The 16,852-nt window shown below is 41.7% G+C and overlaps 1 protein-coding gene across 1 annotated transcript; it reads left to right on the top strand.

Moving 5' to 3' along the window:
• The first annotated feature begins 8,839 nt into the window (after positions 1-8,839).
• Positions 8,840-10,699, top strand: Twist1 (twist family bHLH transcription factor 1). Its single transcript, XM_078039998.1, has 2 exons — positions 8,840-9,503; positions 10,045-10,699. The coding sequence occupies exon 1, from the start codon at positions 8,859-8,861 to the stop codon at positions 9,459-9,461; it is 603 nt and encodes a 200-aa protein (XP_077896124.1). The 5' UTR covers positions 8,840-8,858; the 3' UTR covers positions 9,462-9,503; positions 10,045-10,699.
• The last annotated feature ends 6,153 nt before the right edge of the window (positions 10,700-16,852 follow it).

Genomic DNA, 16,852 nt, shown 5'->3' on the forward strand with positions numbered 1-16,852 from the left:
GTCAATGACTTAACTTCTTCTTTGCAAAGAACATAAAATAGAGAGTTTACAATTAATTTTTGCTTTGTTGCAGGTTTTTCTGCCCACCAATACTTGTTCTGTGTCATGTCATTCTAGCGCTATGATACAAAATAGGATAGTGTCCCAATTATTTGTTAATAATGTTTAGGTGATAAAGACCAGAGGTATTTATTGAGTAATTTTAGAATCCAGGAAGATATATATGAGTCTTAGTGGGAGATTACACTCCTCTCATGAGGACTTGGATGAAAAAGGTGGCCTGAGAAAGACTGAGAATTGACAATGGTCTATATTATTAGGCTGAACAATCAAATATCTACTAAAATGTACTGATTTGCACTGATGGGAAGACTAGGTTATTTGAGAATAGCGATAAATTTGAGATGTTTGTAAGAAACTCACTATGGTAGCTCATAGACAGTTGAAGATAACAGCTAAAAAGATCCCACACAGTTCAGAAGTTGAAGAGATAGCATGCCTCCTGCTACCATTCCTTGACAGATAGGACATGGATAAATTATTGAACCTCCTCCAATTAGTGTCTTTTTCCTGAACTTCGAGTCTTTAGGGAATGATGCATGGATATAAAATTAGTTGCTCTTCAAACAGAACTGGACCATCAATTAATTTCATTTACCCCTTAAATCCTTCCTTTTGCACTTAGAATTGAATGCTATTGCTTAATGTCAAGCTCCTGCATAATTTAATCCTTATTCAAAATAATAATATCAAACATATACCAAGTACCAGCCACCATTGTAAGGAGTTAGCCCTTATCAATTAATCCTATCATCAACCAACCTAATGATACACAGTATTCCTTCCCTTTCATAGGAAGCATGGAGGGGTAAACAAATTATCTAGGGTCACTCAGGCATTGAGTGGACTAAACCTAGGTGGACTGTCTCCAGAATTCAGGTTCTTCTCCACTACACTGTTCTCTATAGTTACTCTTCCTTGCCAGAAAAGAAAGAGGCATTCAGAAGTTCTAAGTCCTCTTATAGTCCTAGTACTCTGAGTTTTTGCTTTTTTATAAGCAGTTTCCCCAGTTCTATAATTATAATGGTTTAAGACATTAATGATAAATGAAAATATAATGATCATCTAATCTAATTGCCTTAAAGATTACCTAGGTTCCTTTTGTTTTTAATTAAATTTATTTATTTATTTTTGGTGCTGGGGATTGAACCCAGGGCTTTGTGCATGCAAGGCAATAGTCTACTAACTATGTTTTTATTCTATGGCATTATTTTAGTAATCAAATCTCTGGCATACCTATTAGCACAGAGAAACAGTAAAACTAGGGACTGTGATTACAGATTCTACTGCTGATGTATTCATATGTAAAGTTGGATTGGCTTTCTGTCTTTCAAAATGTGCCATAAAATTCTCTCCAATTTAAAAATATGTTTTCAATTTTCTAACAAAGTATTATGGTTTAGATATGAGGTATCTTCAAAAGGCTCATATGTGAGACAATACAAGAATGTTCAGAAGTGAAATTATTGAGTTGTGAGAGCCTTAATATAATCAGTGCATGAATTTACTCATACAGATTAGCTGGTATAACTGTAGACAGGTAAGTGCATGGTTCGAAAGAGTAGGGTAAAGTTCTATTTGCTTCCTGCTTGTGACATTCTGAGCTGTTTTCTTCTGCCATGCTTCTCCACCATGATATTCTGGGTCACCTTAGGCCCAGAGCAATGGAGTCAGGTGTCTATGGACTGAGACCTCTGAAACTGATAGCCCTAAATAAACTTTTCCTCCTCTAATTGTTCTTTTGGTCACAACAACACAAAATCTGGCTAAATCAAAAAGTATTTAAAATATCTAATAATTCTCTATAAAATATCTGAATGCCCAGCTTTTATATAAGAATCAATATAATGAAAATAACAGTGAAAGAATGTTACTTACTTCTAGGAGTTTATTTTTCCTAAGGCTATTTTGGACTATAGTCTACTGTGGTGGAGGGACTGGATAAAAATAAATTAATTAATACAATTCATTTGCCATATCTGTTCCCCAGATATTAAAATTATTGCCTATTTGATTGAGAATTAACATCTTTAGTTTTTTTTTAAGTTATATTTAATTATTACTTCTCCTCAGTCTTTAAACTTGCTGTGAAGTTAAAATTGCCACTAAAGTGCTCATGATAGTTTTGGTTTTTTTCAATCTTCATTAAATATACTTCGTATTGCCTGGAAATATCTCTACTCTTAAACACAACTACAATAACAGATATCAACACATTTTTGTCAAATTACAAAAGAATCAATGAGCACATAGCAATTAATTGATGCTGGTTGAAACCAGAATCCAGAATGCCCAAAAAACCCAGAATCTTACAGTTTCTCAAGGTCTTGACTACAGTGAGTGAGAATAAGTCTCATCTCTTGCAGCTGTCTTTCCCTAAGGTAACTAAGATGGGAAAGGCAAAGGCATGGAGCCTCACTTGCCACAAGGAAAAAACAATTTGACTTTTATTGTGTAGGTCAAAGAAAATAACTTATGAGCTAAGAGTCTAGGCAACTAAATAGGATTTCTAAAATTCTATCAAGGTTAGTAGCACTTTTTATGAAGGAATAACACAGTATTCCCTAGATGAGATACGCCCTGAGATCCAGTAATGAGAACATATTACCATCTTTACCCTAATTTAGGGAAGAGCACACCCAGGAGGTGGGCATCAACCTGAATTAAAGGTTTCATGACATTTCAATCTGTCTTTTGTTATTACAACTTGGGCAAGGATGACAAAGATTTTTAAAACTAAATGTCTATGCCAAAGGACAGGCACACTACTTGCCACAATGTCTCTGAGGGCATAGAGGTTAATAATCTGGGTGCTTTTCTATTTCCTACAAAGTATATTAATTTCTTTCTTCTGATATTTTAGCCTCCCATTCCCTTACATATCAAGCTTCATTCTCTCTTGCTTTCTATCACTCTTACTTGCCCTGGCTCCCTCTTTCACCCTCTCCCCAGATTTTGTTCATCTCTCTTGATCTCCTCCTTGTTATTCTCTTCCTCTCTCTGTCTCAGTTTTCCTCCCTTCCTCCCTCCCTCCCTTCCTTTTTCCTCTTCTTTTTCCAGGTCTCTAGTTGATTGCCAGTTCCTCCAGCAAAGTCTCAGAGAATGTGATTAGGGACATATCTGCTCTAAGAAACAAATGTAAAGCAAGAGTTTAAGCTGAAACTGAAGCAAGATTCTCTAGCCTAGCTGTCCTAGCAATCCAGCAAAGTATTAAATTCTTCCAAAAAAATATCTAAGACATAATTCATTTTAATTTACAAAGTAAGCCAATGCTCTCAAACCTTTCGAGAGAAGGAAGCAGAGAGAGGAAGAATATCTTAAATAAAATATTGCATATAATATTTTGGGGGAAGTGTATTGAAAGTATCTTAAGAAATTCTATTTTCGTATTTCTGCAAATAATTTTGTTATTAACCTGTCATACACATTTAAATGCACTTGTCAAACTACAAAACATGGTTTCTGGGAAATTTTCTATATAAAAACACCCCAGACAACCAAATTGAAAATTCAAACTTTCTATTGCATTTTGAAATATTCATTTTTTTCATCTCCAAGCATGACTTTAAAATTAACTAAAATTCTATGTCATCAAGAATTTTGTACAAAATTATATTAGTATATTATAAACATTTTTATTTGAATTACAACAGTAGCATTTTTGTATATTTTCAGAAATGCATACTTTTATTTGGGGCCTACAATAAGTCAAAAATGGTATCTTAGAAACATCTAAAGCTTCAATAATAATGCATGTTTGTTTTTTAAATTCAATAGAATTCATATAAATCAACCAGACATTTCCAAAGTGACACTCATTAATTGTGTGGTATTTCTGCTATTTCGTTAGCTTTCTTCTATGAGCTTTTTAAATTAAGTTCTCTGGGAAATTGTGTCCTCTTGTGGTCATTGGCAAAAACAACATGTTTTCTGCGGGAAGAACCAAACCAAACAATGGAATTAGGACTCTGAGCTTCAGGAAAACCCACCTGTGAGAAAAGAAGATCCCCTGAAGCAGCAAAGAAAGATAAAGGGTATGAGTCTCTGAAAGATAAAGGGTATGATAAAGGGTATGAACTTTAATTAGGAAAACATCAAAATTGTTCAATTTGTATTTAAATTACCAATCATCAGATGGTTAAAAGACACACAAATGCTTTCTAGGCAGCACAACTAACATTGATAAGTCTTATGAGTGACTATATATTTCTTACATTTTTTTTTAGTTGTTCCAGCAGCTCCTTGTAGTAAGTTATGGGCATGTATATCAACAAAGTTAATTGGCAGCTGAGATGGGATACCAATAGACAGGCTGCACTTTCCTATAAGGTTAGGAAAAAAAAAAAGGCAAAATGTTATTCAAGACCCCATACATTTCCGCACCAAACTTTAGTCCTGTTCCCCCTATGTCTCTTTATTCAATCTTCAATTTGAGAACAAACTGTCAGACATTTTAATGATTAATATCCATTTGAAATTTCCATTTGCTCATTTGAGATGCTCCTCAATTTCTTTTTTAAATAATTTTATTTGTTCCTTATTCTTAAATTCAGGAAAGGAAAGGTAAGATCAAAGAAATTCAGAAAAAGAAAGGTAGGATTAGTTATGTTCACAAATTAAACCACCTCATTAAAAGAGAAAGAATGAGTTCTTATTTAGGGCAAGATGTTCAAACATCAGTAAGACTACCTGGGTAATCAAAGAAGAATCTCCTTTAACACAGAGTTGTCAAATTCCTTCACTCCTGCAGACACACACTTTATATTCCACTTTAATCAAATTCTGTCATTTAAATAACACATTGGGCAATCTCTGTAAAGTGTTCAAATACCATGCAACCTATGATGTACAACCTCATCTGAGATCTACTCAACTGCCGCCCTTCCAATTTGTGTCCCCTTCTTTAGGAATGCTCCTGGGTTTTGCTTAGGCAATTCAGAGAAATTAGTTCACAGAACTCAAAGCCAAAAAACAGGTGACAGGTCATCTAAAGAGAACGAAGCAGAGGAACAGACTGGAGAACCTACATTTTGCACAAGCCCAAACTCCCAGACTTACCAGCTTACTAAAAATTCTATAGTCCGTTTCTTTACCCTATTTGAGAGTATTTATAATTCATTGCTGCTAAGAGAATGTCAGTGCATATTCAAACTGTAAGGATACAGAGACTTATTACATTTGCTCAGTATGAGATTTCTAGCTCTGTAACTTCGAACAGTATTTTTTTTTCAATTTTTTAACACAGCACACATTCCTCAGGAAGGACTGCAAACATGCCAAGTTTGCAGTTTGAAAACAAAGCTCGTTTTAAATTATCCAAGTGCAAAAGAAAAATTTTTTTGCTTTCAGTTAAATTTTTTTTCAGGGACCTTATTTTAGAAGTAGACAAAATGATCGAATCCCAATTAATCTAGCATTGCCAAAGAAGGTAGTCCTCCAATGACATCCTTCCAGACCAAGTTCAGTCCTCTTAGAAAAACTCCTAACAGTATTTTCAAAAGCCTGAAATTTGGATTTCAGAATGAAGTAAGCTGTCATATCTTAAACAAAACATTGTGGAAATTAAAATTATTGTTGCATATATGAGATATCCAGAATTATATCTGGCTTGTCAGCACATTTAGAAAAAAAAGCCATTCTTGCTCCAGCAAGTGTGGAAAAGAAAATTGTTAGATAAAATGTTAGAGCCCACTATACAGGAACAAAGTGGACAGCCTGCCACTGGCATATTGCAGTTTGCAAAAGCAAAGATTATCAAGCGCCAGGCATTTTTTGAAAGGTAATTCACCTAGCAAATTACTACTTTTGCTCAAAATGTAATTTTCCAGCCTCACTTAAGAACTCAGAAAACTGGTCTCATCCTCTACTCCTTGCAAGAGTTCAAGAGAAATTTTATCTTAGAACTGAAGTCATCAATTGTGACCTTTTGGGAAGCTTCCATGGACAGGATACTTCTGATTAGGTCATTCATTTTAAACTCTCTTTAAGCATACTGGCATCCAGAGCTTGGCCTCGGCTCTGAGGTCCATCTACAGAAGGCCAGGAGCCATTCACCCGCTGGAAGTTAGTGCCAGAGAAGTACTAGGCTCCCTTGTTTAAGAATTAGTCTTAGAGATTGATGACTTTGCAAGTCACACTGGCTAATGACCCCTGGCTGCTGCACCATCATAGACTCTGCTTCTCCTCCACCTTGTACGACCCTTCCTCCTCCCCAATTCCCTTTGGTCAGGTAAGGTTTCCTTTACACTTTGCCCACACTTTCCTGTCTTGCTTACCCCAGGTCACAAAGGAAAGAGTCCAATCATTCGATCTCTTTCTTTTTGAGACTCAACTACAGGGGGGAAAAAAAGTAAGATTTGAGACTGATATTAGCATGAAAAAAAAAAAAAAGACAGCTAACGTGGAAAATTTTCAAGATTTCTGCAGCCACGTTCAAAATAAGAATTTTTGAATAATCTGCAATTCAGACTTTTAAAAAAGAGAACACTTGGTAGAGAATGGAGCAGAATTTCTGCCTTGTCTCTGTTTCCAAGAGATAAAATCCTATAGGCAGAAGATACAAATACAAGGGTGCGCGGGATGACTTTGCTTTGACAAGAAACGCCTTCGTGCTATTGAAATCAAGTGGAGGTCAAGTAGAATCTGATTTTCTGACAGGCTGTCATTTTAAAATATGGCAGCGGCTCGAGAAGCAGGCCAATCGGCATGCTGCGGTAATTGTTTCTGAATATTTCTGTGAAAATGGTGAAGGAAAACCCCAGCAGGGTTCCCATCCCTTGGAAACACAGTACTGTTTACCCCTTGCGGGAAAGATAACTCTTGCCCTCACGTCCCAACAAAGGCTTAGCCTTTCAGCCGGCCCAAAGAGCTCCAAACCCCAGGGTTTCCCGGACCGAAGCTGCGAGCCTCAGCGGGGCACAGCCACGTGGCCTGCCCGCGGGTCGCCAGGGCTCCCGCCTCCTTCTTGGAACATCCGTGGCCAAGACCCTCGGTCCAGCCCAGAAGAGGGTGCTTGCTGAGTTAGCAGTTCCCACCCGCGAGTTCGGACTAGGAAGCCAGTGGGCGGACCTCTGCCTGTACAGGGCGAAGCACACAACCCGGTGCCCCCCAAATCTGCCCTAAACTATTGCCTTTGGTCTTTAGTTTGCTTTAAAATGTAAAAGATGAACATGAAACTGTTATTTTACCCCAACTCCTTCCAAAAGGGAGCAAGGATAGCTTTGCCAAGATGGGCTTTTCTTCCACAGCGGCTCCTCTTCCCGCTCAACTTTTGTTACTTCCAGTTTACCAGAATCTGCATAAACACCCGCTTTGGGGATCTTTGATTTAATTCTCTAGATAGAAATGCTTAAAGTGAAAACGTGTTCAAATAATTGGAATGCACTTGGGGCGTTGAGAGCATAACTGCCCACTGGACCTCTTTGGAAGGGGAGCTGGAACATGGGTACTCTCAAGAGCAGGCAGCTCCAAAAGTATAGGCGCTATCGAATCCCCGCATCACTGTTTGATGAACTGATCTTCCAAGGTCACATGCGGAGACTGACTAAAGGGTTCTCCACCTTGGGCTGCTGCGCCGAGTAACCGGGCCGCGGTGAAGGCTTGTGCTGCCCTCCTCCAGCTTTGCTCCTTCCCCAAAGACAAGGCTTCCCTCGTCGTGTGGGTGGGGGTGGGGGAGAGAATGAACTTCTGCCACTAACACTTTCAGAGGCACAGTCCTTTGGGTGCAGAGAGGCTGTACATTGTGTCACTGCAGAGGGAAAAGGAGGGCCCAGATGCTTCTCCCGGAGGGGTAAGAGAGCAGGCCGGGGCATAGAGCCACAGCCCCTGCTACGCAGCCACGTCCTCAGAAACGCCCAAGACCTTAAGCCCCGGCCGCGCGGTTAAGCCCTGGGGACCCCAGGAGTTCGTCTACCTGACCACTGGGTAGACTCCGCGGTTGACACTTTCTTGCCACTCTACTCCCTCTTCCCCGCGCCCAAGACTCCCAAACTGGCCCCAAAGACCTATAGGGATCCGAGTAGGGATGAGACATCACCCACTGCGTAGAAGCTGTTGCCACCGTTGCTGTCACAGCTACTCTGTTTGGGGCAGCTACAGAGGCCGGCACAGTCCCCTCTGGCCTTTTCCCGGCGCTGCGATAGGGTGCGGGGGCGCTCCCCAGCTCTACGGCACGGAAGGAAATCGCCCCACTCCTGGCGGAGAAGGAAGGGGGAGGGCAGCAAGGAGGCGGGCGGAGGGGCCGGCCGCCCGGGCCAGGTCGTTTTTGAATGGTTTGGGAGGACGAATTGTTAGACCCCGAGAAAGGGAGGGGGGAGTGGGACGGGGGAGGGGGTTGGAAAGCGGAAACTTTCCTATAAAACTTCGAAAAGTCCCTCCTCCCCACGTCAGGCCAATGACACTGCTGCCCCCAAACTTTCCGCCTGCACGGAGGTATAAGAGTCTCCAAGTCTGCAGTTTTCGCCCAACTCCCAGACACCTCGCGGGCTCGCCAGCACCGGCACCGTTTCCCGGAGGCCGAGCTGGGTGTGCGTGCGGCCGTTGGGCGCTTTCTTTTTGGACCTCGGGGCCATCCACACCGTCCCCTCCCCCTCCCGCCTCCCTCCCCGCCTCCCCCGCGCGCCCTCCCCGCGGAGGTCTCCTCACTGTCCCTCCTCCAGCTCCCACCTCGGCGGGCCGCACCGCCCGGGCCGGCGCCGCGCGCTGGGGAAGCTGGCGGGCTGAGGCGCCCCGCTCCCTTCCTTTTTCCCGGGCTGCCCTTCTGCCCCGGGCCCGCGAGGCCGCACGTCTCAGCTCAAGAGATGATGCAGGACGTGTCCAGTTCGCCAGTCTCGCCGGCCGACGACAGCCTAAGCAACAGCGAGGAGGAGCCGGACCGGCAGCAGCCGCCGAGCGGCAAGCGCGGGGCGCGCAAGCGGCGCAGCAGCCGGCGCAGCGCGGGCGGCGGCGCGGGGCCCGGCGGGGCCGCGGGCGGGGGCGTCGGAGGCGGCGACGAGCCGGGCAGCCCGGCCCAGGGCAAGCGCGGTAAAAAGTCTGCGGGCTGTGGCGGCGGCGCGGGAGGTGGCGGCGGCAGCAGCAGCGGCGGCGGGAGCCCGCAGTCGTATGAGGAGCTGCAGACCCAGCGGGTCATGGCCAACGTGCGGGAGCGCCAGCGCACGCAATCGCTAAACGAGGCGTTCGCCGCGCTGCGCAAGATCATCCCCACGCTGCCCTCGGACAAGCTGAGCAAGATTCAGACCCTCAAGCTGGCGGCCAGGTACATCGACTTCCTCTACCAGGTCCTCCAGAGCGACGAGCTGGACTCCAAGATGGCAAGCTGCAGCTATGTGGCCCACGAGCGGCTCAGCTACGCCTTCTCGGTCTGGAGGATGGAGGGGGCCTGGTCCATGTCCGCGTCCCACTAGCAGGCGGAGCCCCCCACCCCCTCGGCAGGGCCGGAGACCTAGGTAAGGACCTGTGCCTCAGCGACTCTTTGTCGCTCAGGTGATGGACAGTCGAATGGCCAGGCCGCGGCTTCTTGGCCACCTCGCCTCCTTCCCATTCTCGAACTCTCTTCTCAGCCTTCCCACCTAACCAGACACCGCTATCTCATCCCACCAGTGTCCCCGGAAACCAGTTCAGCCCCTGGGTAGGGAGAGAGTCCCCAGGGGTATGCCCCCCTTGTGAGAGGTGTGCGTGTGTGCACGAGTGTGTGTGACCGACAGGAGGGGAGACTGAGAAAGACTCTAGGTTCAAGGGTAAGGGAACGGACGGTTTTGCCAGGGCCTCCCTTTCTTTTGGCTTTAAATTTTGTTCTTAAAACAAATGTTCCCAAATTCCACCTCCTCCTTTCCGCCCACCCACTTCCTCTTGCCCTCCAGCTGAAATCCTTCCAGGTTGTTCAGCATAATTTCTCGGTGGTAGTGATAACAGAGCTCACTAGTTTTAGAAAACAGCGGCAGAGACCTAAACAATAACCAACTTTCCCCCCTCTCTGGGTTTTTGCAGATGTCATTGTTTCCAGAGAAGGAGAAAATGGACAGTCTAGAGACTCTGGAGCTGGATAACTAAAAATAAATATATATGCCAAAGATTTTCTTGGAAATTAGAAGAGCAGAACCCAAATTCAAAGAAACAGGGCGTGGGGCGCACTTTTAAAAGAGAAAGCGAGACAGGCCCGTGGACAGTGATCCCAGACGGGCAGCGGCACCATCCTCACACCTCTACATTCTGATAGAAGTCTGAACAGTTGTTTGTGTTCCTTTTTTTTTTTCTTGACGAAGAATGTTTTTATTTTTATTTTTTCATGCATGCATTCTCAAGAGGTCGTGCCAATCAGCCACTGAAAGGAAAGGCATCATTATGGACTTTCTCCATTTTAAAATGGTAACAATCAGAGGAATTTTAAGAATACCTTTAGAAATAAACGTACTAGGATAAAACTGGCCAGAAAAATCATAGTCAGTTAATTCCTTTTTTCATTCCTCTGAGGGAAATAAATACTTAAAATACAAAAAAAACATTCTATTTATTTATTGATGACCCATGGTAAAATGCAAATAGATCCGGTGTCTAAATGCATTCATATTTTTATGATTGTTTTGTAAATATCTTTGTATATTATTTTTCTGCAATAAATAAATATGATTGAAAATTTTAAGAATCTTAGAGTTTGGTCTATATTTTTAAAGCTCAGGATTATGTTGGTGGTAAATACCTGCTTGTTTAACTCCAGAGGCACCCAGGAGGGAGGGGGCACTAATATAAACAAAGCAATGAAAAACTCAAATAAACCAGCTACTGACAGGCACAGGCATGTTATTTAAAAAGACAGCTTTATTATTATTCCAGTTTAGTTTTCAGTGGAGCTTAATAGCATCTCTCCATTTCTTATCAATCCTCCAGCAGCAAAAAAATGAGCAAATTAATTTGCCCTTTGCTTTTCTTTCTTATAATTTGAAGTAACAGCTCTAAAACATTCAAATAAACAGTACAAAACTAGCACTATTTTCTCTTGTTACTATATATTTTTGTCATGCCCTCCACTCTAAAGATGAGGATTCTTAAAGGTTTATTTCAGTGAAAGAATAATGTGTTATGAACATTACATACACAAATAAATACAAATGCTTGGAAAATGATAAAGTCAGCAGGAGACAATTTCACTTATAATTTGTTTAATTTTATTTCATGAATAAGTATGACATTCAATGTCATGTTTGCTAAAAAGAAAATATTTCACTTTGTTATCTGTTGGAGAAGTATGAGCCTAATTTACACATAAAGATTATACATCTGAGTACAATGAATAAACAACCTGAGTTTTCAGTATCCTTGGTAACTGTTGGAACAATTACTGTTGTAAATGCATAACCATTCAGTTTCTAGTTTAGTTCTTTAACAAATATATTCTATTCAAAATTACACAGTATTTTTCCCATGGAGATACACACACTCACACACATACACACACCCCTATAATCTCATGAAATAATGAAAAACAATAATGAGGACAAATGGTACTTGATTTTTCTTTCATTCTGATTATTTCTGGGCCAGGAACATACTGACTTTTATGATTAATATCATTAAAAGTGGTGATTCTTATCTACTTAGTTCTTAATTTTTTTTTTTACATCTAGTTTACTATGTTCAATTATAATTAGGGAAGCTATGAAACTGGAAAATTATATGGATGCCTAATTCAAATAATGAGTATGTCAAATAAGTATGTGTATCTGAGCAGACTGTATTTGCTTAACTAAGGTTGAGGTTATTTTATTGCCTGAATATTTTTCTTTATTTCTTCACACAGCACCTCAGAATGCTGACATGACATCATTATGAATTTATTATTGTGAACATTTTAGACTGTATTTTATAATAAGCTTGTAGCATTTACTTACATTAAAGGATTAGTGAAGGCTGGGGATTATTATTATTACTTTTATGATTATTAGGATTTTGATAGTCCTTTATCAAATAATGAAAAGGGAAGTATATCCATAGGATGTGTAGCTATTTTTTGTGGGGTGTGTGTATTTGTGTGTATGTGTATGTAGGATTAGGGAGAACATCAAAATGATAATTCATCCAATTACCTCCATTTTCTAAATTGTTCATGGAGGAACCTTCTTGTTCACTAGCTTGGTCTGACTATTTGATATTTCAGATTTCTTGATGTACACCAGAATGGAGCTGACCATCATTGCTGACAAGGTAAACTCTACCTTACTTCTTGATGTAAATATTAGATATTTCAAAGAAAGAGAGCCTACTATCTTCTTTTTTTTTAAATAGTACCTTGCATTTTTGTTTTCAAAAAAAATCTGGAGGAAAACAAATGCTACATTTGTATTGAGGAATACTAAACATGAAACTGAAGATAGACTTTCTCCAGATTTTCAGAGCAATAAATAAATAAACAAAAGAAAGGTGGTGAACAGTTTTGAAGAGACTTCATAGTGGAAAACATTAACTTCTCAAATATAGTTTTCAGCTTGCAAACTATTTTTGCATTCCTACCCCTTGTACACATTATATAAATGCTCATTTTAAAGAGTAGTAATAAGTCACCTGTGTTTCTTCCCTTCCACCATTATTTCTTTTCATTTTGTTTCATTTCACTTCATTTATTACTTACACTTATTTAAAGATCACATCAAATGAATTGCCACTTTTTCATCACTAAGGAGCTAACTCTTTTCGTTTAATGTGGCTACATTCAAGGTCTTTGCCCTTCAACCAGAATGCATTCACTAGGGGAAAGTATTGTATAAAAAGATCTTGGGTGGCTTCTTTAAAAATTGAATTAAGATTGCTTCCTTTATTGTGAAAATAATTCTTTTTATCTTGTTTTAAATTTCAAGTGATTGATCCCCTTCAGTCATAAGATACTTGTAAGTTTTTGTTCCCATATACACAGTTATCCTTTTAGTGCATATACACGCTAAATATATGCACAGATAATAATTCATGCACAGTTGCTGATACCTTCTCCAAAGTGCAAGCTATAAAATACCATTAAATAGCTGAAACTATGTAAGTACTTTTTTTTTTTCCCACATTCGACAGGGGCAAAGCTTCTTGCCCCTTCTGTCTTCAGGCTTATATTCATAATGGAGCTTTTTAAGGGACACTTGGCCTCTTGCAAAAAAGTAGAGCATTTTGCACATTCCACGGTTTGGCAAAGTCAGAACTAGTTATTTTCTCTAGACCGGTATCAAGTTCTTTTCAGGCATATGATTTCACTTGAAGTTCTGCCCAGGAATCCTTCAAAGTGAGCGTTTGTCCCGCTCTCATGATGTCAGGCGGTTTTCCCTGCATCTGTAATTTGAAGAAAAACAAACAAACCTGCGGGGAACAAACGCCACGGAAACCCAAACAGAACTCCGTGGGGAGCGAGGGTCTCACCTGCGGAGGGCGCGGAAGAGGGGCACCGGCTCAGGCTCCCCTGCGTGGGTGGCGGCCCGGCCCGCGTGGTGGAGCGAGTGACAATGTTGGTGCCCTCCTCGGATGGTGTGGACCGGCCCGGCCCAGCCTCTGGCCGCTGCTTAAAAGCGGCTGCGCCAAGTGTCAGCGGTAGCAGAGGGAGCAGCAGCAATGGATTCAGGCAAAGGCCCAACCTCAAATTTCCAGAGTCAGGCCCACATTAGCGACAAACAGGGGTCGGGACAGGGATCCCCAGGGGCCACTTTTCCAGAATTTTCTGCTTATGTGTCATAAAGAGTGCCCCACCCCCCAGCACCAGCGAGAGTGGAAAGGAAGGGCACTGGCAAAATGGAAAGAGAAATCGGCTTCTGCATAATTTCTCAGAGCCGGCAACTCTACCGTTTCTCAGACACCTCCCAACTACTCTTCGCAAATTGAACACCGGAAAATGCAAGCTGAAGCATCATTAATTGTATTTATTTATTGAACAGCAAAAGATGCACTCAGTAATCAGTGAATGGGCTACATTTTCCATTCGCTTTTGTTTCAAGGCCCCAGGACGGAGCCCACTTAATGTTCTTGGCAAATCAAAGCACGTGTCCTTTTGAAGAAGGTGTGTAATTGGAGTTTAAGGCATGTATGGAATTCCCAGATGTCTATAAAGTAAGAAGGAGCATGTGGGCAGGTCACTGGAAGGTGGGGCAGGTTAAAATCACTGGCACGCACGTTCCCATTTTATATTCTCCCCCTTTATAAAGGCAGAGATAAACCTTGGGGAAAGTTTGGGATGGGATCATAATAAATATTCATTTTCTTGTATCAGTCATAATAGCCATGGTAAAAAGCACATGGTCAGAAAACCTCAAAGAAAACACTCAATTATAGCCGGGATTTCGTGGGCGCCCGGCAACGAGATCGTTTTGGGGTTTGCTGCAGTGAGGGCCTCCAGCGGCCTTCTTTCTTGTTTACGTGGACTATTTTCTTTTCCTTCTGTGTTTTTTTTTTTTTAACCCCCAAGTCTGTGGATGTGTCGTCGGATTTCTGCGTGAGATTTAAGCTGAAGCCGGAGGAACAAAACTCCAGATTAGGAAAAGAAAAAACAATTCTAAGAGCATTCATTCCAGAGGCAGCCTTCTTGGGGGAGGGGAGATGGCGCGCGAGTGAAATTAAATTTCTATAAAACATGCAGTTTAAACATCTATCAGATAGAGGGAAAGCTCATGAAAAGACAATCATCAAAGTCAGCAGCTCGCCTTACTCTTTCTTTGAGGAATGTATGGGCTTATAAGAGACTGCGGAGGAACCCGAGTGTGAGTTTGAATATTGTTGATGAGGCGGCTTTTGTTTTGGTTTGGTTTCTCGGTCTGGAGCCGGAATAGAAATGTGAATTTTTTTTTCCCTCCGTGGGTTCAAGATATGCCCTCATTTACCTGCCCAGTCGAGCAAGAGGCGGTAAAGAAACTGGCACTAGCCAAAGGCTGGCACTGCAAGGAGGCGAGGTTGGGAGTTTGGACTGGAAGCCAGAGCGCAGAGGACTGGGACAAAGAGCGCCACAGACGCCACCACTGAGGCAGGCAGGAGGGGGAAAGGGACGCGCCCGGGACTCGAGTGTGACAAGTGAAAAGTTAAGCAGGTACCTGAAGTTTATCCTGCCCAGATGTTAGGGCTTTTATGAAATGTCACGTGAAGGGAACAGATGTACAACTTGCGAATGGGGCCACGCCTGTAAATACAAGGAAGGCAAATGCTTGGAGGGAAATCCAGGCATAAATCATCAACCTTGCTTTTCTAGATATCCATTTGCTCCTTTAAATATTTGCTTCCGGAAATCGAGGGAACATATTAAAGCTAAGTGGTCTTCCAGGAGAAATCACCATTCCACTCGTGCCCAGTCAGTACTAGCATTCCCTAGGTTCTTTGGGTGCGGAGGTTTGGGGTGTGCGGTGTACTTTGCCCCCGCCCCGTCTGTTTTGCTTTTTCACTTCCCCATCCCCCACATTTCTTTCTGGGCTTCTTGAAGACGTTTGATCCTGAGAAACATATCGGATCTCGGTTTGGAAAAGCTGAAACTAATCAATTGCCTTTTTGAAGGGGTAGAGAGTGATAAGAAGAGCAAAAGAATGCCAGGCCTGACAGACCCCAAACCTCCAAGATACTTAGATGGGCTGAAAGATGAGCGAGTGATCTCCCTCCTGGGGCCAGGAACCAACGCTCTGAGTATCCTGAACCCTTGGGAAGGGCTTTTACCAAGATAAGTGACCGGTTTGATTGAAAAGGATTTTTAAAAATGACTTGTACACACAAGACACTTTTCCTCCCTCCATGCATGAAGGAAGCTCAGCTTGTAAACAATATTAAAATGAATTAGCAGTTGTCCAGTTGTGAAAGAGAGTCCAATTTCTTTATCTCTGTTGCAAAGAAGTGTTCATAAAGTCGTTGTGAATATGAACATGTGGCACAGACCTGGGTCTCTACACTCAATAAGATTTTTAAAAATTTGTTGACTCATATATTAAGACTGTATGTTAAACACTGTATATTAACAGCTATGGCTCTTCTGTTAAATGCAACACTATTCCTACATCTCTATTAAATTGACATTGCATCTGGCTTGTCATATGGCCATACATATAACTCCCTAGACAAAATTTAAAAGTCAGGGTATTTTCTTCTACAATATTAAATCCAATTTTATTTTCTGAGTTTATCCTGTTCTTCATAGGGTTTCCTACAGATGTGGTCAGAAATGAAATACATTCAGAGTGATCACCTCAGCATTATGGGTTGACAATTTTTTAAATGCCCAGGACCAGATAAGCAGACAGGTCCTTACTCTACATAACAATTAATATCAATATTCATCCACCCATACCTAACCTTGATTTATTACCTTTAGGTGCATATCATATTATTATAGCCTCCAAAGCATTCCAGACCTAGACCCAGTGGTCAGATCCTGCTTCTCTGGATTTGCCTGACCTTCAAGGAATCATTGGATTGAACCCCAATGCCTCAGTGTAAAGATTTTTGAGGGGACTTTCAGGCCTCCGTTTTCTAAACATACAACTGGACAAAACAATCTTTTTTTTTCCTTCTTTCCTTTCTTCCTCCCTTCCCCCCAAAATTTAACACCAATCAAGGACTTGGACTGTTGTTGAAAGAGAACTTGAAGCAGAGATCATCTCCCTACTACAAATTTAGCAATGACTTATAATCCTTCTGAGAGGAATGTGGATTCACCCTAATGAAGTCAGTGCTCCATTCCTGAGGGCAGACTTTTACCTTCCAAAACGGTATTCTTTAAAGTGTTCTTATAAATTCCTTTTCCACATTATGACAGAAGGAAATTTCTGTTAGCCTGTGGCAATGGTTGCTTCTGGACTCA

The sequence above is a fragment of the Ictidomys tridecemlineatus genome, chromosome 2, assembly GCF_052094955.1.
Source record: "Ictidomys tridecemlineatus isolate mIctTri1 chromosome 2, mIctTri1.hap1, whole genome shotgun sequence".
NCBI lineage: Eukaryota > Metazoa > Chordata > Mammalia > Rodentia > Sciuridae > Ictidomys > Ictidomys tridecemlineatus.